Raw genomic sequence first — 15835 nt, 5'->3', positions numbered from 1 at the left:
AGTCTCTGCTGCCAGTGTTGGGTACGGCACCTGGAAACCCAGCGCTGAGACTTGGGTCTGTGCTGGAGGGGCAGGGAAGGGAGAACACTTGAGAAATCTAGTTCAGACAAAGCCTCAGGAAGAAGTGTTGTGTGGTTGGGAATGTTGTGTGTTCATACTGTGCAGGTATCAATACCTTGTAGAGTAAATATTTCGAAAGACCTAAGTAGTAACTGAGGTCACTAAAAGCTTAATTAAAACCAGAACTCTCATCTCTTGCTGGATCCGCTTGTGCTGGGCTTTCTTTGGAAGGAGCAAGTCCGTTCACATCTGAAGCTTTCTTGCAAAATATTTGATCTTACTTCATTGATAACAAATGCCAATGTCTGTGTATTCTCAGTAGAATAACATTCCGAAGTATTAAAGCTTGTATGCAAGACTTATGTGGACTTCAAGAGTTTGTAATTCTGGACTCGACATATTTGGAAAGCTTGTTACTGGGAGGGCTTAGAGGAATCAGCTTTTTATTAGTGTTATGCTCCACACACTAATAAACTTGGTAAAGTGGTGTCTGCCTTAGGAGCGTGTTTCAGAAGTCATTGCTGCAGTCAGGTGTTAAGTTTGAGAAGGTCTTACAGTATTATTAGTTCGTCTCAAGAACTGACGGGTCTCGTAATCAGATAGTTGTAAAAAAGACTAAACAAAGCTCTACGAAGATCTCTGCCCCAAAGTTAATTTTGTAATTTTTAAAGCTTTCAGGCTTAGTTATTGCTTTATTTTCCTACTGTTGATAAATTTTCTTTCATTGCATTTTTGCCTTTGAAATAAAAACATTTTAGGGCTGTGAACTGGGCCCTGCTGTAGGCTGAAAACATACGTGAAGATGCAGATTTCTTTTCTGTGATGGTGTCCTTGTGCTAACCAGATATGTTACAGTTCTTCCTCTTCGTGTTAATGTGCGTGAGCCACCGGGCCGCGTTCCTGCCCGCTTTGTGAGTTGCTACTTCAGACAGAGAGCAGATGGATTTCTTCCTGCCCGGTGGGTCTCTGTTCACTGACACGGCGTTTCTCAGAGGGAGAGGCGAGGGTTGTATCCTGTGTGGCTGTTGAACACTCGCACCCGCAGGCCCTGGCAGAAGCGGCTGGAGCTCAGGCTGGAACGGGGTCGGCTTGAAGAGACAAGACTTGAGTATGAATTTGTGCACGTTTCCTTCTCTCTCCGGAGCTGAAAATACGTAGTGCTGTTAAAGTCCATTTGCGAAGCACTTACGGACAAGTGAAACACAAAGTGCAGTGATTTCCATGCTGCCCGTGACGGCGGTTGCTGCTCCGAGGCGCAGGTTGGCGGCCGGGCTCCCGTCCTGCCCCACACTCCCTCCCACCGCCCGCGTCCCCGCTGAATGCCGCCTTTGTTAGGGGAATGCTGGAAAGGGCTCGTGGCTTGGGGCTCTGACACGGGCCGCGGAATAACTCCTCCTTCCTCCTCCTTGGGCTGATGGCATTCTGCCTTTCACCTCTCAGTAACGGTTTGTGATCTTTACAAAACCTTGGCAGGGGCTTGAGAAGGTGTGGAGTGATCTAGGGCTGTTTGGATGCGGTGATTATGGATTTAAAACGCACCGTTCTGCTGGCACAAGTCCTGGGTCTTCCGTAATGTCTTTCATCTGAGAGCAATGGGAATGCAAAACCGTTGGGCACATAAGTTCTGTGTTCACCGAGACGTTTGGATGCTTAGACTCACACAACTACAGCCGCAGTGCTCTGTCGAGCTGTTGGCGATCACCTCTGGTGCTGTGGGGATGGCGGAGCTTGGCACAGGCCTGACCTGCCGGCTCCGGGAGCTCCTCATGGCTCACGTGTTCGCTGTGATGTCCAGGGTTTGTGGGAGGGCAGGAGATCAACTAATGGTGCTTCCTAGGCCTTGATACTCAAACACCAGTAACGTAAAGAATCCATAAACAGCTTCTGATACCAGACTGGGTAGCTTTTGCTGCCGATCCCAGGCTGGGAGGAAGGGCTGACACAGCAGAGGCTGCGCTGCCGTCAGAGCCCTGGCCAGGCCGGCTGGGCAGGGCAGAACCCCATCAAGTTCAACCAGGGCAAGTGTGGGGTCCTGCCCCTGGGCAGGAACAACCCCCGGCACCAGCACAGGGTGGGGGGACCTGCTGAAAGCAGCTCTGCAGAGAGGGACCCGGGAGTTCTGGGGACAACAGGGTGGCCATGAGCCAACAAGGTGCCTGTGGCCAAGAGGCCACCGGTGCCGGGGCTGTGTGAGGAAGAGTGTGGGCAGCAGGGCAGGGAGGTGAATCCTCCCCCTCTGCTCTGCCCGGGGGAGGCCCCGTCTGGAGTTACTGGGGCCAGTGCTGGGCTCCCCAGTTCAGGAAGGACCAGGAATCACTGGAGAGAGTCCAGGGAGGGACACAAAGATGCTGAGGGGTCTGGAGCATCTTTGTGACGAGGAGACACTGAGAGAGCTGGGGCTGTTGAGCTGGAGAAGAGAAGCTCAGAGGGATCTGATCAATGGGCTCAATATCTCAGGGTGGGTGTCAGAGGATGGAGCAGACTCTGTTCAGTGGTGCCCAACGCCAGGGTGAGGGGCAACGGGCACAGACTGAGACACAGGAGGGTCCATGTGAACACGAGGAGAAACTTCTTTGCTGGGAGGTGCCAGAGCCTGGCCCAGGCTGCCCAGAGCGGCTGTGGAGTCTCCTGCTCTGAGACATTCAAACCCCCTGGACCGACCTGTGTGATCTGCTCTGGTGACCCTGCGTGAGCAGCGCTGGGCTGGGGATCTGCCGAGCTCCTGACGCCCAGCCAGGCTGGGATTGTGTGATTTTGTCTCTTTTCTAAAGCTATGAGCTCGGTTTTTGGCCAGGCCTGGGCCCATCCACTGCTGCAGGCAGTGGGTACAGTCTGGCAGTGGGAGGGAATCCAGCAGAAAGCTGAAAGCAAGGCGTAACAAACATTTCCAAATTTTTCTTTGAAAGTCTGGGGTTATATGAAGTGTTTAATAGGCTGGCAGTATGCTTCTGGGCTTTTCCGTGGATTCCAGTTTGTCCTGTTGAAGTTGATGTGTATCTTATCAACACTTACTGAGGGAGTAATTTCATGCTTATCTTTAATTCATCGGTTCTGTCATTACCCTCCTGTGGCAGTAATCTCCCCGTTCTGCACGCCATTCAGTTTTTATACCTGTTACCCTCTTAAACTCTTTCCTGAACTTGATGTCTCTGGGAACTCCCCGTACCTGCCACCTCTTCTCCTGAAACCTTCATGTTTCTGCCGGCACAACATCGCTGGTGACTTCTTGGGCAAGGCTGAGAACTGAATGGGCACTGGAGCGATGCATAAGTCGAGTTTTTCCAGTCTGGTAAAACCACTTTGAAAGTATTTAGAGGCAAATAGTTGTTGCTATTTATAACAATCCTTCTGTTATGAAGGCTGAGCGAGTATTACATTGTAATTGGAATGGAAGCCGAGTATAACATGGGATTAGAGATTTATTTTATCCCCAGACACTAGAGTTAGCCAAATCCCTCACAGTGCAGAGAAGAGTTAATTTCCTTGGCTGAGTTAATAGTTTACTTTATCTTAAGGCATAAAAAGTGGCTGTCAAACATCCTGCTTTATCTGGGCAGAGCCTAAAAGTAAGTGTCACTGTATAAAATACTTCTATTTATGATCTTTTGGCAAATGCTGTGTTAGTTTGTTTGGCAGCGTTGCTGTGGAGCACTTCATCACAGCAAGGAGCTTCCTTAAATGCTACAGAACGTGGGGATTGGTAGGTGGATTTGGGGCAGTTTTGTGTGTTGCTGTGAATCATTCAGGTTTATTTTCCAGACCACACGCATCTGATGCTAGCTCTGTTGATTCCTACATTTAACCTGAGTGATGACGCACTGCTTTGGCTAATTGGGAAAAAGTGGAGCACTGGCCTGAGGCTGAGGGGTGAGGGTCCCGAGCCAACAGTCTAGAAAGGGTGGGCAGCCTTGGTCTGTACCCACTGTGCTACACCAAATCCTTAGAAATGTGGAGTTTTGTCCCTTTACGCTCTGGTTCACATTTATGAGATAGCTGGTAACTGTAGGAGGCTCCGTGGGGAGCTGCATTTGGGATTCATTGAAGGGTTGTTCCCCATTTTCCTTTTTGGCCACATACCTGGTGGGTGTCTGAGCAAGTTCCTGCCCCACACGACACGGCCCCGTGGGGAGGGGATTCTCTCCCTCCCACCACCTAAACTTGTGCGGCCTTCCCCAGAGAGGCTCTGGAATCCTCATTTTTATTGGAAAAGATTTTACTGATTTAATATTTCAGTGTTAAAATGAAGTCGCGTGTGCAGTATATTGAGCTAAAAGGAGTTTAACGCAGACTTCCCATGCAGGCATCTTACATAATAGTGTGTTTCATAAATTCTGCTTAATCTTTCTTGGTATAAAATGACCTTGTAGATTTAGGAGGGAAGTTTGCGATTGCAGCTGCTGCCTTTTAAAAAGTCTAAATATAACCAGATTTTTGGAAAAGCATGAAAAACTATCAGCGGTATTTCTGTGATTTGAATTGGAAGTCAGAGCTCTGGCATCTAATTACTGTCAGAGCATTTGGGGAAGATGGTCTGTACGTTCTTGCTCCACTGGCTGCAGCCTGTGCCCACGGTTTTGTGGGCAGTTCTGGGGAGGGCAGGTTGGAATAAGATGTGCACGAGCTGCCGGGGGGTCCTCATGCCCTCTGCTCTGAGCCCGTCTCTGCTGGGGAAGAGCCGTTCGTCTGGACACGTTGCACAAATGAGGTTTCTCCAAGGTCTTACACCACAGCGTTTGGATTTCCCTGCCTTGGGTGGAAATTTCTCACCAGGTGCCTGCAAGGTTGTGTTTGCCTGTTGTAGAGATGCCTCTGCCTTGGCTTAGAGTTACCCCAGGAAGGTAAAAGGGGCATCTCGGCCTGTGGTCGGTCATCTGTGTCCTGGGAAAACAGCCGCTGCTTCACAGGAGTTCTTAGGTAACAGGCGTGTGACGTTGCGTTCTGTACTGCTGTCACCCATCCCTTGTTTTTCTGCTGTCTCCAGGATTACCAGTTTCTTGGCTGACCTGTCCTTGTGCAGCGCCGCTCCCTCTGTAAGCAGCATGCAGCCGACAGCGCAATTGCGGGTGTTTAAAGGGCGGCTGCAGAGAAGGTGCAGTGTCCCTTTGCACGAGGAGTCCCGTGGAAAAGACAAAGGCAGTGGGTACAAGTGACTCCTGGGGAGATTCCAATTGGACACGAGAGGGAAATTTGTCATGATGAGAACAATCAGCCATTGCAATAATCTCCCCAGGGAAGTTGTGCATTTCCCAACACTGGACACGTTGAAGATTCAGCTGGACAGGGCCGGGCCAGCTTGGCTAGACCGGGCTTTGCTAAGGAGGGCTGGGCCAGATGATCCTTGTGGTCCCTTCCAACCAATTCTATGTTTTATTACACCAGAATTAATCATAGATATACTAGATACTGGTTTTAGTATTGGTCTCAGCTAAGGACAAAACAGCCGTTCTTCAGCCTGGAGCACTTGTGAGTTGATGTGGAATTGCTTTTTTGTGAATAAATACTAATTACTTGTGTGCTTGTTTATTTCAGGGATAGACTTCAAGATTAAAACTGTTGAATTACAAGGAAAGAAGATCAAACTACAGATCTGGTGAGTAACGTACCCAAGAAGCGAGGGTGGATCCTTCAGGGGGCAGCTGGCAGAAGAGTTTGACTCTGAGATGACATTCGGGTATCTAATTGCGTAACTATGTTTTGTGATTCAGGAGCGGTAAAGCTCCATGTGTGTTCACCTGAAGCATTTTTTAAGAACCGGGGAAGAGATCTGTGTGGTTTTGTACCCAGTGTGACTGACGGCTGCCTGGGACGGGCTGTTGGCAGATCCCCTGGTTAGGAGGACAGGATCCTCGCCGTCCGTGATTCGGTGGGAAATGTTTAAAACTGGAATTTTTAGATAGAGTTGCCTCAAGTCTCTGACTGTAAATTGAGCAGTAGCCTTGCTTTGTGTCAGCAAGAAACTTCGGTCCACGTCTGCGCTTATTTGATGATTTTCCATAGTAAAGTGTGGAGGGTTCCTCAGCTGGCTGGAAGCACGGCTGCTCTTCTGTGGGAAAGTCTGACATGAGGCAGAACTTCACCTCTGTCCTCCCAGCGCGCTCTGCATGTCTAACTGGAGGCTTTTCTTGTTTCCATAGCCCTGTAACAAGTCAGATCTGGAGAGCCAATGGCTTCTCCCAGCCCCGTTGTTGTTCAGGCTCCCTCCTCAGCCACCTACATGTGTTGCTGATGCATTCCTAGCTTTACCGAGAGTTCAGAACTTGTTTACAGGTTGAATCGGTCCATTTTGGCCCCACTAATGAAGATCTTTTATGGCTTGATGGTGCTGATGTTTGCAGATGCAGATGGCTGGTCCCAGTTAGAAGGCAGAACTGGTCTCCCTCTGCCTGGGCACGCGTTCAGTGCTGTAGGACGGGCTGAGTGATCGTCCTCCCGAACGAGCGTGTTCCGAACCTTCTCATTAGCGCCACTCTGAGCGTGCGCCTGGTCTCGTCATTGTTTCTCAGATCTCAGATCTGCACACACCTCCTTGGCAGAACTTGGTCAACTTAGCGGGGTTTTTTGTGCCCTGCAAGGGAAAGCGTTGCTGGACGTGTTGGGCAGCTCTTGCTGCATGAGTTCACCAGACTTAACATTCAGATCTTCAACCCAGATCAAACCATCACTCCTAAAAATCTTTTGTGTCATGTTTTTAACCCCAAAAAGGGTAGGTGCTGTGAATTACCATGGGACAGAAAGGTAGAATAAAATGTTGGAATGGCTAAACTTAGGAAAAAGTCGTCATGAAATGTAAAAGATGGAAATATGGAATACTGGGGATGTTTTATGTGTATATAGACAAAGAAGCAAGTGATAATGAAGCTGTACACACTCTGGGATTTAGTGGTTTAGAAGAAGAGGGGTTTGGGTGAGCTGAGTTTTATGAAACCGCAACTTTTAAACATTGCAAAGTCAGGAACTCATTGCCTGAATCTGCTTTTTGTTCCTGCCAGTTTAAAATTTCGTATTTGAAATGGAACTTGGAAAGCAGAAAATGAAGTTCGTATGGCATGCGCTTTTGATGAAAGAAAAAGAATCAAGGCTTTGTAGTTTCCAGCTTTTCCTGTACAAGGAGTTTTGCCCAGCAGTGGTTTGGTGGCTGGAACAGTGGTGTGTTTTGGCGAAGATATTTTGTGCAATCATCTATATTTAAGCACTGCTCCCTGTATTTGAAGTCCCCCCGGGCTGGTAGGAGCCGTGTAACGTGTTCCCAGGGCTCCGCTCCCTCTGCAGCAGGTCAGGGAGGGATGCGTGTCGTGGAGCTTTTCCTGAAAACCTGGCGCTGTTCTTGTCCCTTTCACTGTGCCCAGCCTGTGGGTCTGGCGTCTGCCACTGGAGGAAACGCACAGGAGCTGATGGAGCTGAATCAACAAAACATGCCACTGTTGCGGTTATTGTCAATCGGCATCATTATTATTATTATTGGTGCTTACTCAGATTGAAACTTTTTTTTTTTCTCCAGAACAGTGACATGCAGCTGTTTGCGCAATGACGGGTGGTGACAGTTTTGTACCTTGCAGACCTCAGTGTGCGTTTCCGTCCCCAGCCAGGCTGGAGTCTCTCTGCACCACGTTGCTGGGTGTTAAGGGAACAGACCCTCAGCCAGTTTGCTGGTGACACCAAGCTGGGAGGGGTGGCTGACACTGGGAGGCTGTGCTGCCATCCAGAGACCTGGACAGGCTGGGCAGCTGGGCGGGGAAAACTTTAATGAAATATAACAAGAGCAAGTGTAGAGTCTTGTATCTGGGCAAGAACAACCCCAGGTTCCAGTATGAGTTGGGGAACGAGCTGTTGGAGAGCAGTGCAGGGGAAAGGGACCTGGGGGTCCTGGGGACAGCAGGGTGACCATGAGCCAGCACTGGGCCCTTGTGGCCAGGAAGGGCAATGGGACCTGGGGGGGATTAGAACGGGGTGGTCAGTAGGTCAGAGAGGTTCTCCTGCCCCTCTGCTCTGCCCTGGCGAGGCCGCATCTGGAATATTGTGTCCAGTTCTGGGCCCTCAGCTCCAGCAGGACAGGGAACTGCTGGAGAGAGTCCAGCGCAGCCACGAAGATGCTGAAGGGAGTGGAGCATCTCCCGTGTGAGGAAAGGCTGAGGAGCTGGGGCTCTGAGCTGGAGAAGAGGAGACTGAGGGCTGACTCATTCATGGGGATCAATATGGAAAGGGGGAGTGTCAGGAGGATGGAGCCAGGCTCTTCTGGGTGACAAGCAGTGACAGGAGCATTTGTTATTTACATAGGTGAAAAGTGTATTTCTTTTCACATACAGATTGCAATAGAAATAAGCTGTTCCTCAGCTTCCCGTTACTATATCAACTTACCTCTCGCCAGTGCACATAATCTTCCATCACCCACACGTCAAACCCTTCTCACGCAGTTGTCCTGGAACAGGCGTTGCTCTGGCTGCCTGCAGACTGTGTCACTGTGTCACTGCAGCTGGTACTGGCTTTTGTACCCCTTGGGGTGGCAGGGCAGTTAGTTTTACAGAAAACAGATCAACCCGGCACTTTCCAATATAACTGCTGCAGGACAGCTACCGGCCTCGGCCTCTGCAGTATATGTGGGAGTAAAGCAAGCACACGAAGGTCAAGCTGAGCGAAACCTTGCCAGGGGTGATGAGCAACTTGATACTCCAGAGCTATTAAAAAGTGGGCTTGCTGTTCAGTGAGGATCAAACGAGGATTAAAGTGTGTTCATGTTGCTCCGAATGTCCGTGTGCCTGTTGCAAAGTGATGCTGAAGTGGGGAGGGGGACGTTGGGAGCAGGAGGGTGGTGGGACCGGGCACTGGGTTAGGACCAGGCACCAGGTTGGGAACAGGCGGCAGGTGGGACGGGGCAGCAGGTGGGACCAGGCACCAGGTTGGGAACAGGCGGCAGGTGGGACGGGGCAGCAGGTGGGACCAGGCACCAGGTTGGGAATGGGCAGCGGGTGGGACCGTGTCGGTGCTGGGACGTTCTGGAGGAGCCTCAGCTGGCTGGACACAGCGCTGGGCTGGACTGGTGCAGGAACCAGCTTGTGCAGGGCGCTGGGTCAAATTTGGGATGGAAGTACGTGGAAAAAATGAGCACTTTCTTGGTTAGGCTATTGTACTACTTTGTTTAGAAAAATTGTTGGTGTGCCAGTATACAACCATGTGGAAAGTCACCAGTGGTGGGCTTAGCGCAGGACTGGGGAGAAGGGAATTAGGGTAAAGATTTGGGAGGAGAAATACTTACGAGGGGTGGGACCTGGGAGGGTTGACACTGATGAATGGCTTGAAAAACTATGAATACAGTAATGCTTATAGTACAGAGAAGGGAGGGAGAATAGAAGAACCAAATTGAGAGCTGACTGCTCCAGGAAGAGATGGTGTTATCATTGCGAAAGCGATGAAACACCTTAGATGAATAGAGTAGAGCTAAAAGTTCAGCTACGAAGAGTGCAGCATCATACAGCCCAGGAACTCTGATGGAATTGCTTTGAAATGGAAACCAAAAGGCTTACACATCCTGCCATTCACTGAACTTATTAGCATAATGTAGCAATTGAAACATTAAATGTGATTTTTCTGATACCGTGGGTGCAATCGTTTCCAGTGAGCAGGGGAGTAAATGTCAGAGTCTAACATCGGACACAATTTGCTTAGCGTGCCCTAGAAAGAAAGGGGTGAGGAGGATCATCGGAGGGATGTAGAAGCTATTTTAGGAAGAACAACTGGAAAGATTAGGATTCCTCAGGATATTGGAGAGCGACCAAAGCGTGTTTTTAAAGTCATGAGTATATTGGAAAAGGTAAGTAGAGACCCATAAAACTTGTTGCCTTTTCCAATACCAGAACCTCAGCTCTAGCGCAAGGCTGGAAGGTGGCACGTGCGAAACACAAGAGATGAAGCTGTGAAACTCCTCATCACGAGGTGGTGTAGCTGCAGATGTGCGCGGGCTCGCAAGGGCTTTCATGACGGAACAGTCTGGTTTGGACTGTTAAATACACAGATGAGATCTCTGGCTCCAGAATCCTTGAGCTACACGAGGTGGAAGCTGGAGAACCTCTGACTGAGCAGATACAGCTCCTACGTGCTTGGGAGAGTGCACACAAGTCAGAGCGAGGTTTTTCATCCTGGTGGAGTGACACTGAAAGGAAATGTTACTGTCATCTGAAAAACATGTGATGGTATCAGACATGGAAGAGAATGGACTCTTTAAGCTCAAGAATGGTGGAAATCAAAGTTACTAGAAATCCGCCAGCAGGAGTGGGAGACTCTGGGAGAAGCTCGAGTTCAGCATAATGGAAACGAACTAGAGAAAGGGCAATGTGGAGGGGAAAGAAACCCAGGTCGGCCAGGTATTTCAGAATAGAACTTGAGCAATAAGAGGATCATGATATGTCCTGTTCTGCCGTTGCAGAAGAACTTGCCCCAGGAGCCCTCTTCGCAGTTATTCAAGAATATTCTGTGAAAATTGGCTGCAGAAAATCCAACCCCTTTGTGGTCTCTGTTCAGACTCGGCAGCCTGGGGAGACAAGCAGGAGCGGTGGGAGGTGATCCCAAGGGTGGATTGACAGGTGGTTGGGATCGAAAGCGAATCCCAGCCAAGAAGCCCAGACCCAGCGCTGCTGGCCGGGGCTGCCGGCGGGATGGGGCAGGGCACGAGACATCTCTGCAGTGCGTAGGAATAGATTTCTGGGGATTATCCACAGCTCGGGGTGATGCGAGCAGTGGGTGAGTGATGAGCCGCTTGCTTGTCCAAGTCCGAGTAGTAAATAATGGTGAGTTTCCTTCAACCGCCCCATGGTGTATACACGTCAAGTGGTCTAATCCAGTCTTAAACTGATCTTAAGGAGTAAGCAAAATACATGAGTAGAGCTGTACAAAGAGTGTGTTTCGTAGGGGCTCACGGGCACTACCGGTTGTTAGCTCCTCAGTGGTGGGTTTTCTGTTCCCAGTTTTCACACAGTTTGCTCTGCCAGCCGTGTGTTGTCGGGCCAGAAGAAGGAACCCGATGGGCGGAGGTGAAGCGCAGCAGGTACACATTAGTGAAGCGCTTGTGCGCCTGGGACCGGCTGGTTTGCAGAACTGCTGCCCCGGGAGCGTCTGCACAAAAACACTTGAAAAATTGAAGATACCTATTTTTTTCTTTTTTTCCCCTACTTGAGTGCTGCTCTGATCTTCCTGTCTTTGCATAGAACTTGTATGTCAGCGTATTTCCCTGTGGTCTTGTTGACTGATTCAAAATTTTAGAAACAGCCTTATTTTTTTAGTAAGCAACTCTTAGCTGTGTAGGAGACCGTAAAATAAGTTTTCTGTCAGTGCATCTTTGCTGGGAACACTTTTTCATGGCTAGAAAAGTGTCCACGGAATTTATATTCAGCAGGGAGCTCATTGCAAAAATAATCATCCGGCCCGGAACCCCTGTCTGGGTGAAAGCGAAGTGCAGCAGCGCAGGGGCTGGATCAGCTGGATGTGCAGCAGTTCCCTGCTACGTGCGTTCGGTGAGCGCGGCGTGAGCGGCCAGAGCCGCACACCAGGGACCGGCCGGCGCGGGGGTTATTGCAATTACTCCAGGATCATCGAAAAGTTCGCTCTTGCTGCTGAGACCGTTTCAGACCATTCACCATGTGCAGAGACTCTTCTGGTACATCAGTCTGACTTCCTATAAAAAATAAGATACTTCACTCGTTATAGATTTTTTTCCGTCAATGTTTTTTCAGTAAAGCTGAAATTTGCCAGTCATGGTGTCAGCAGTCCGGTTTCTTCAATGCAGTATTCTGCTGCGTACTTTAAAATAGATTATAAGAAGCAGCAGTGGGACAGTAATAAGATGTTTAGGATTATTTTGCTTGCTTAAATTGTTTAGTTTAATATATTGAAGACCTTCATTTTGAGCAATGTGGACTGGAAGGGTCTTCACAGATCATCAGATATAGTCTCTTCTTGTTGCATCCATGTAAATCATTCATAAACAAATCATAGTACATTTTAAGGTTTCTTTAGTCTCTGCTAGGTCAACCAGAAAGCTGTCCCAGAAATTCCTTTGTCGGTTAAACTGCTAATGTGATATAGCTTTAATGTTGGCATGAGAATCATTTGAATAGATTTTTCACTTTCGTTGTGCTTCTCCTTTCCCTAGTCCCACAGGACAACCTTCTTTGTCTTGGTTTTGCAGCTGAAGACACCAAATTCTCTCTGTTTCCCTGTGCCGCAGGGCTGCGTTTCCTCGGCTGCCTTAGTAGTCCTCGTCTGCATCTATTTTAGCATGGAGAGCGGGCTGTTTCCCATACATGGCTTTGCCCCCATCGAGCATTTATTGCGCACCCATAGCGGGTGGACCCACGGCCGGTGTCCCGGTGTCTCAGTTTCCCGGTGTCCCGGTGTCTTGGTTTCCCGGTGTCTCAGTTTCCCGATGTCTCGGTGTCCCCGTGTTCCGGTGTCTCGGTTTCCCGGTGTCCCAGTGTCTTGGTTTCCCGGTGTCTCAGTTTCCCGATGTCTCGGTGTCCCCGTGTCCTGGTGTCTCGTGCCGTTTGCTCAGGGCGGGTCTGTCGGTCCTCGGTAGTTTAAAACCTATCACTCATTTCCTCTGTTTGCTTCGGTCAGTTCTCTAATCTCACATCCATTAAGAGTTATCTCTGAATAATGAATGGAGAATCCATTAAGAAGGGGAAAGGGCAAATATAGCAATTATTAAAAAAAAAAAAAAATAGGGAAGCACTCCAGGCTCTTTGCTTTTTCCCTCCCCAGCTTGCTTTCCATCCATGAGCTTCGCTTCGGCTGCCAGAAGAAACACCAGAGTTAACTGAGCAAGCTAGCTGTAGGAGCATAGGGCGAGCAGTGAGTAACAACTGAGTGTTCCCAGCGCCGTAAAGTCCATCTGAGCTCTCCCAGTGACAGCTCCTGGCGTCGGCAGGAGACGGGGAGTCACAGAGGCTGTGTCGTGGTGGTTCGGTAAGGCTGCCGGACGCTGTCCTGCTCCACAGGAGCAAGTTAGGGGCAGGTGAGTGAGGTGAAGATGTTGTCAAAACTCATGGCGAGAGAAAATAAATGTGTGGGTAAGAATTCTGTTGAGATGTTTTACAGGAGTCTGTCCTGAGTTTCATGGTAGATGCTGTTTTCTGGAGTGGTTGGGACAAGGGAATAGAGTATGGTTATGGTATTTAAGATAAGCAGGAAAAGATGAAGTTGTGAAGTATAAATTGTATAGAGGACTGGATTATAATTCAGATTGCTTTTAACCAGTTGTAAGAGTGTCATTGAACAAAGCCCTGTGAAATTCAGTAGAGACAAATGCACAGTTATCAAGTTCAGTGTGTGTAATCAGTTACTTGAATGTCAGAAAAATCTGCTTAATCATGAGGAAAGGGAGTGGGATGTGTACACAGGCGTGCCCAGGTCTTCTAGAAAATGTTCCTGGCTGAGGCTGGTAAGACCTGAGCTGGCCTGGTGTCCTGGTTGGGCTGAGACACGGGCAGGTCGGCGGGGGCCCAGAGGTGAGGCTGTGGGTCTCAGCCCCACGGGCAGGTCGGCGGGGGCCCAGAGGTGAGGCTGTGGGTCTCAGCCCCACAGGCAGGTCGGTGGGGGCCCAGAGGTGAGGCTGTGGGTCTCAGCCCCACGGGCAGGTCGGCGGGGGCCCAGAATCACAGAATCACAGAATCACAGAATGTTAGGGATTGGAAGGGACCTCAAAAGATCATCTAGTCCAATCCCCCTGCCAGAGCAGGAAAACTTAGGTGAGGTTACACAGGAAGGCGTCCAGGCGGGTTTTGAATGTCTCCAGAGAAGGAGAATCCACAACCCCCCTGGGCAGCCTGTTCCAGTGTTCTGTCACCCTCACTGAGAAGAAGTTTCTTCTCAAATTTAAGTGGAACCTCCTGTGTTCCAGCTTGAACCCATTACCCCTTGTCTTACTGTTGGTTGTCACCGAGAAGAGCCTGGCCCCATCCTCGTGACACCCACCCTTTATATATTTATAAACATTGATGAGGTCACCCCTCAGTCTCCTCTTCTCCAGCTCAGAGCCCCAGCTCCCTCAGCCTTTCCTCATAAGGGAGATGCTCCACTCCCTTCATCATCTTTGTGGCCCTGCGCTGGACTCTCTCCAGCAGTTCCCTGTCCTTCTTGAACTGAGGGGCCCAGAACTGGACACAATATTCCAGATGAGGTCTCACCAGGGCAGAGTAGAGGGGAAGGAGAACCTCTCTGGACCTACTAACCACCCCCGTTCTAATACACCCCAGGATGCCATTGGCCTTCTTGGCCACAAGGGCCCAGTGCTGGCTCATGGTCATCCTGCTGCCCACCAGGACCCCCAGGTCCCTTTCCCCTACACTGCTCTCTAATAGGTCATTCCCCAACCTGTACTGGAACCTGGGGTTGTTCCTGCCCAGATGCAAGACTCTACATTTCCCCTTGTTATATTTCATTAAATTTTTCCCCGCCCAACTCTCTAGCCTGTCCAGATCTCGCTGGATGGCAGCACAGCCTCCCAGTGTCAGCCACTCCTCCCAGCTTGGTGTCATCAGCAAACTTGCTGATAGTACACTCAATTCCCTCATCCAAGTCGTTGATGAATATATTGAACAATACTGGTCCCAGAACTGACCCTTGAGGCACTCCACTAGATACAGGCCTCCAACCAGACTCCGCCCCATTGATCACAACTCTCTGGCTTCTCTCCTTCAGCCAGTTTGCAGTCCACCTCACTACCCGATCATCCAGTCCACACTTCCTCAGTTTTGCCGTGAGGATGCTGTGGGAGACGGTGTCAAATGCTTTGCTGAAGTCAAGGTAGACCACATCCACTGCTCTGCCATCGTCAATCCACCTTGTTACGTCTTCATAAAAGGCTATGAGGTTGGTCAAACACGACTTCCCCTTGGTGAAGCCATGTTGACTGCCCCTGATGACCCTCTTATCCTTGATATGTCTTAAGATGGCACCAAGGATAAGGTGTTCCATCACTTTCCCAGGGATGGAGGTGAGGCTGACCGGTCTATAGTTGCCCGGGTCCTCCTTCTTGCCCTTTTTGAAGACCGGAGTGAGGCTGTGGGGGCCCAGGTCGGTGGGGGCCCAGAGGTGAGGCTGTGGGTCTCAGCCCCACGGGCAGGTCGGTGGGGGCCCAGAGGTGAGGCTGTGGGTCTCAGCCCCACGGGCAGGTCGGCGGGGGCCCAGAGGTGAGGCTGTGGGTCTCAGCCCCACGGGCAGGTCGGTGGGGGCCCAGAGGTGAGGCTGTGGGTCTCAGCCCCACGGGCAGGTCGGTGGGGGCCCAGAGGTGAGGCTGTGGGTCTCAGACCTGCGGCCAGTGCGTGGGGCCTGAAGAGCTTGAGGGGGCTTGAGGAAACCCAGGAGAGCTGCAGGAGCTGTGTTTGAGCATGTGAAAAATAATTGTAGGAGGAAGGGAAATGAACTCCTCTTGCTACTGATGAAAGGCAAGACGAGGATTGACAGCCTTAATTTGCAGTAAGGAAAACCCAAGTGTGCTGTCGGGAGAACCTTCCAGATGGAGCAGAAAGGGAACAAGAGAGGGGGATCCAGGCCAGCGATCGTCGGGCATCTGCAGCAGAACATCAGGCGCCTTTGAGGGACCGTGTGGGGTTTGCAGAGCTGGGGAACGGACTCGCTTCCCTGGCATCTCAGGAAATCTTCCTCTGTGGCATCTTCAGATTTTGGGGTTTTTAATGTACTCCCCGTTTGCCAGCTGATTCTTGGCCGGAAACCTGACGTGTGCTTAAATAAATGATTTGGCAGCTCCAGGCGGCGTTTGCTGGTTGGG

General features: G+C 50.2%; 1 protein-coding gene across 1 annotated transcript in view; it reads left to right on the top strand.

Annotated features, from left to right (window-relative positions):
* RAB10 (RAB10, member RAS oncogene family) overlaps positions 1-15835 on the top strand; it is a 44158-nt gene that overhangs the window by 18601 nt on the left and 9722 nt on the right. The window contains exon 2 of the mRNA XM_065632565.1: positions 5590-5650. Within this exon, the coding sequence (XP_065488637.1) occupies positions 5590-5650 (61 nt within the window). The remainder of the gene's footprint in view (positions 1-5589; positions 5651-15835) is intronic.

The sequence above is a fragment of the Caloenas nicobarica genome, chromosome 3 (assembly GCF_036013445.1).
Source record: "Caloenas nicobarica isolate bCalNic1 chromosome 3, bCalNic1.hap1, whole genome shotgun sequence".
Taxonomy (NCBI): Eukaryota; Metazoa; Chordata; class Aves; order Columbiformes; family Columbidae; genus Caloenas; species Caloenas nicobarica.
The sequence above is the reverse complement of the archived record's forward strand: the minus strand, read 5'-3'. Positions and strand labels throughout refer to the sequence as shown.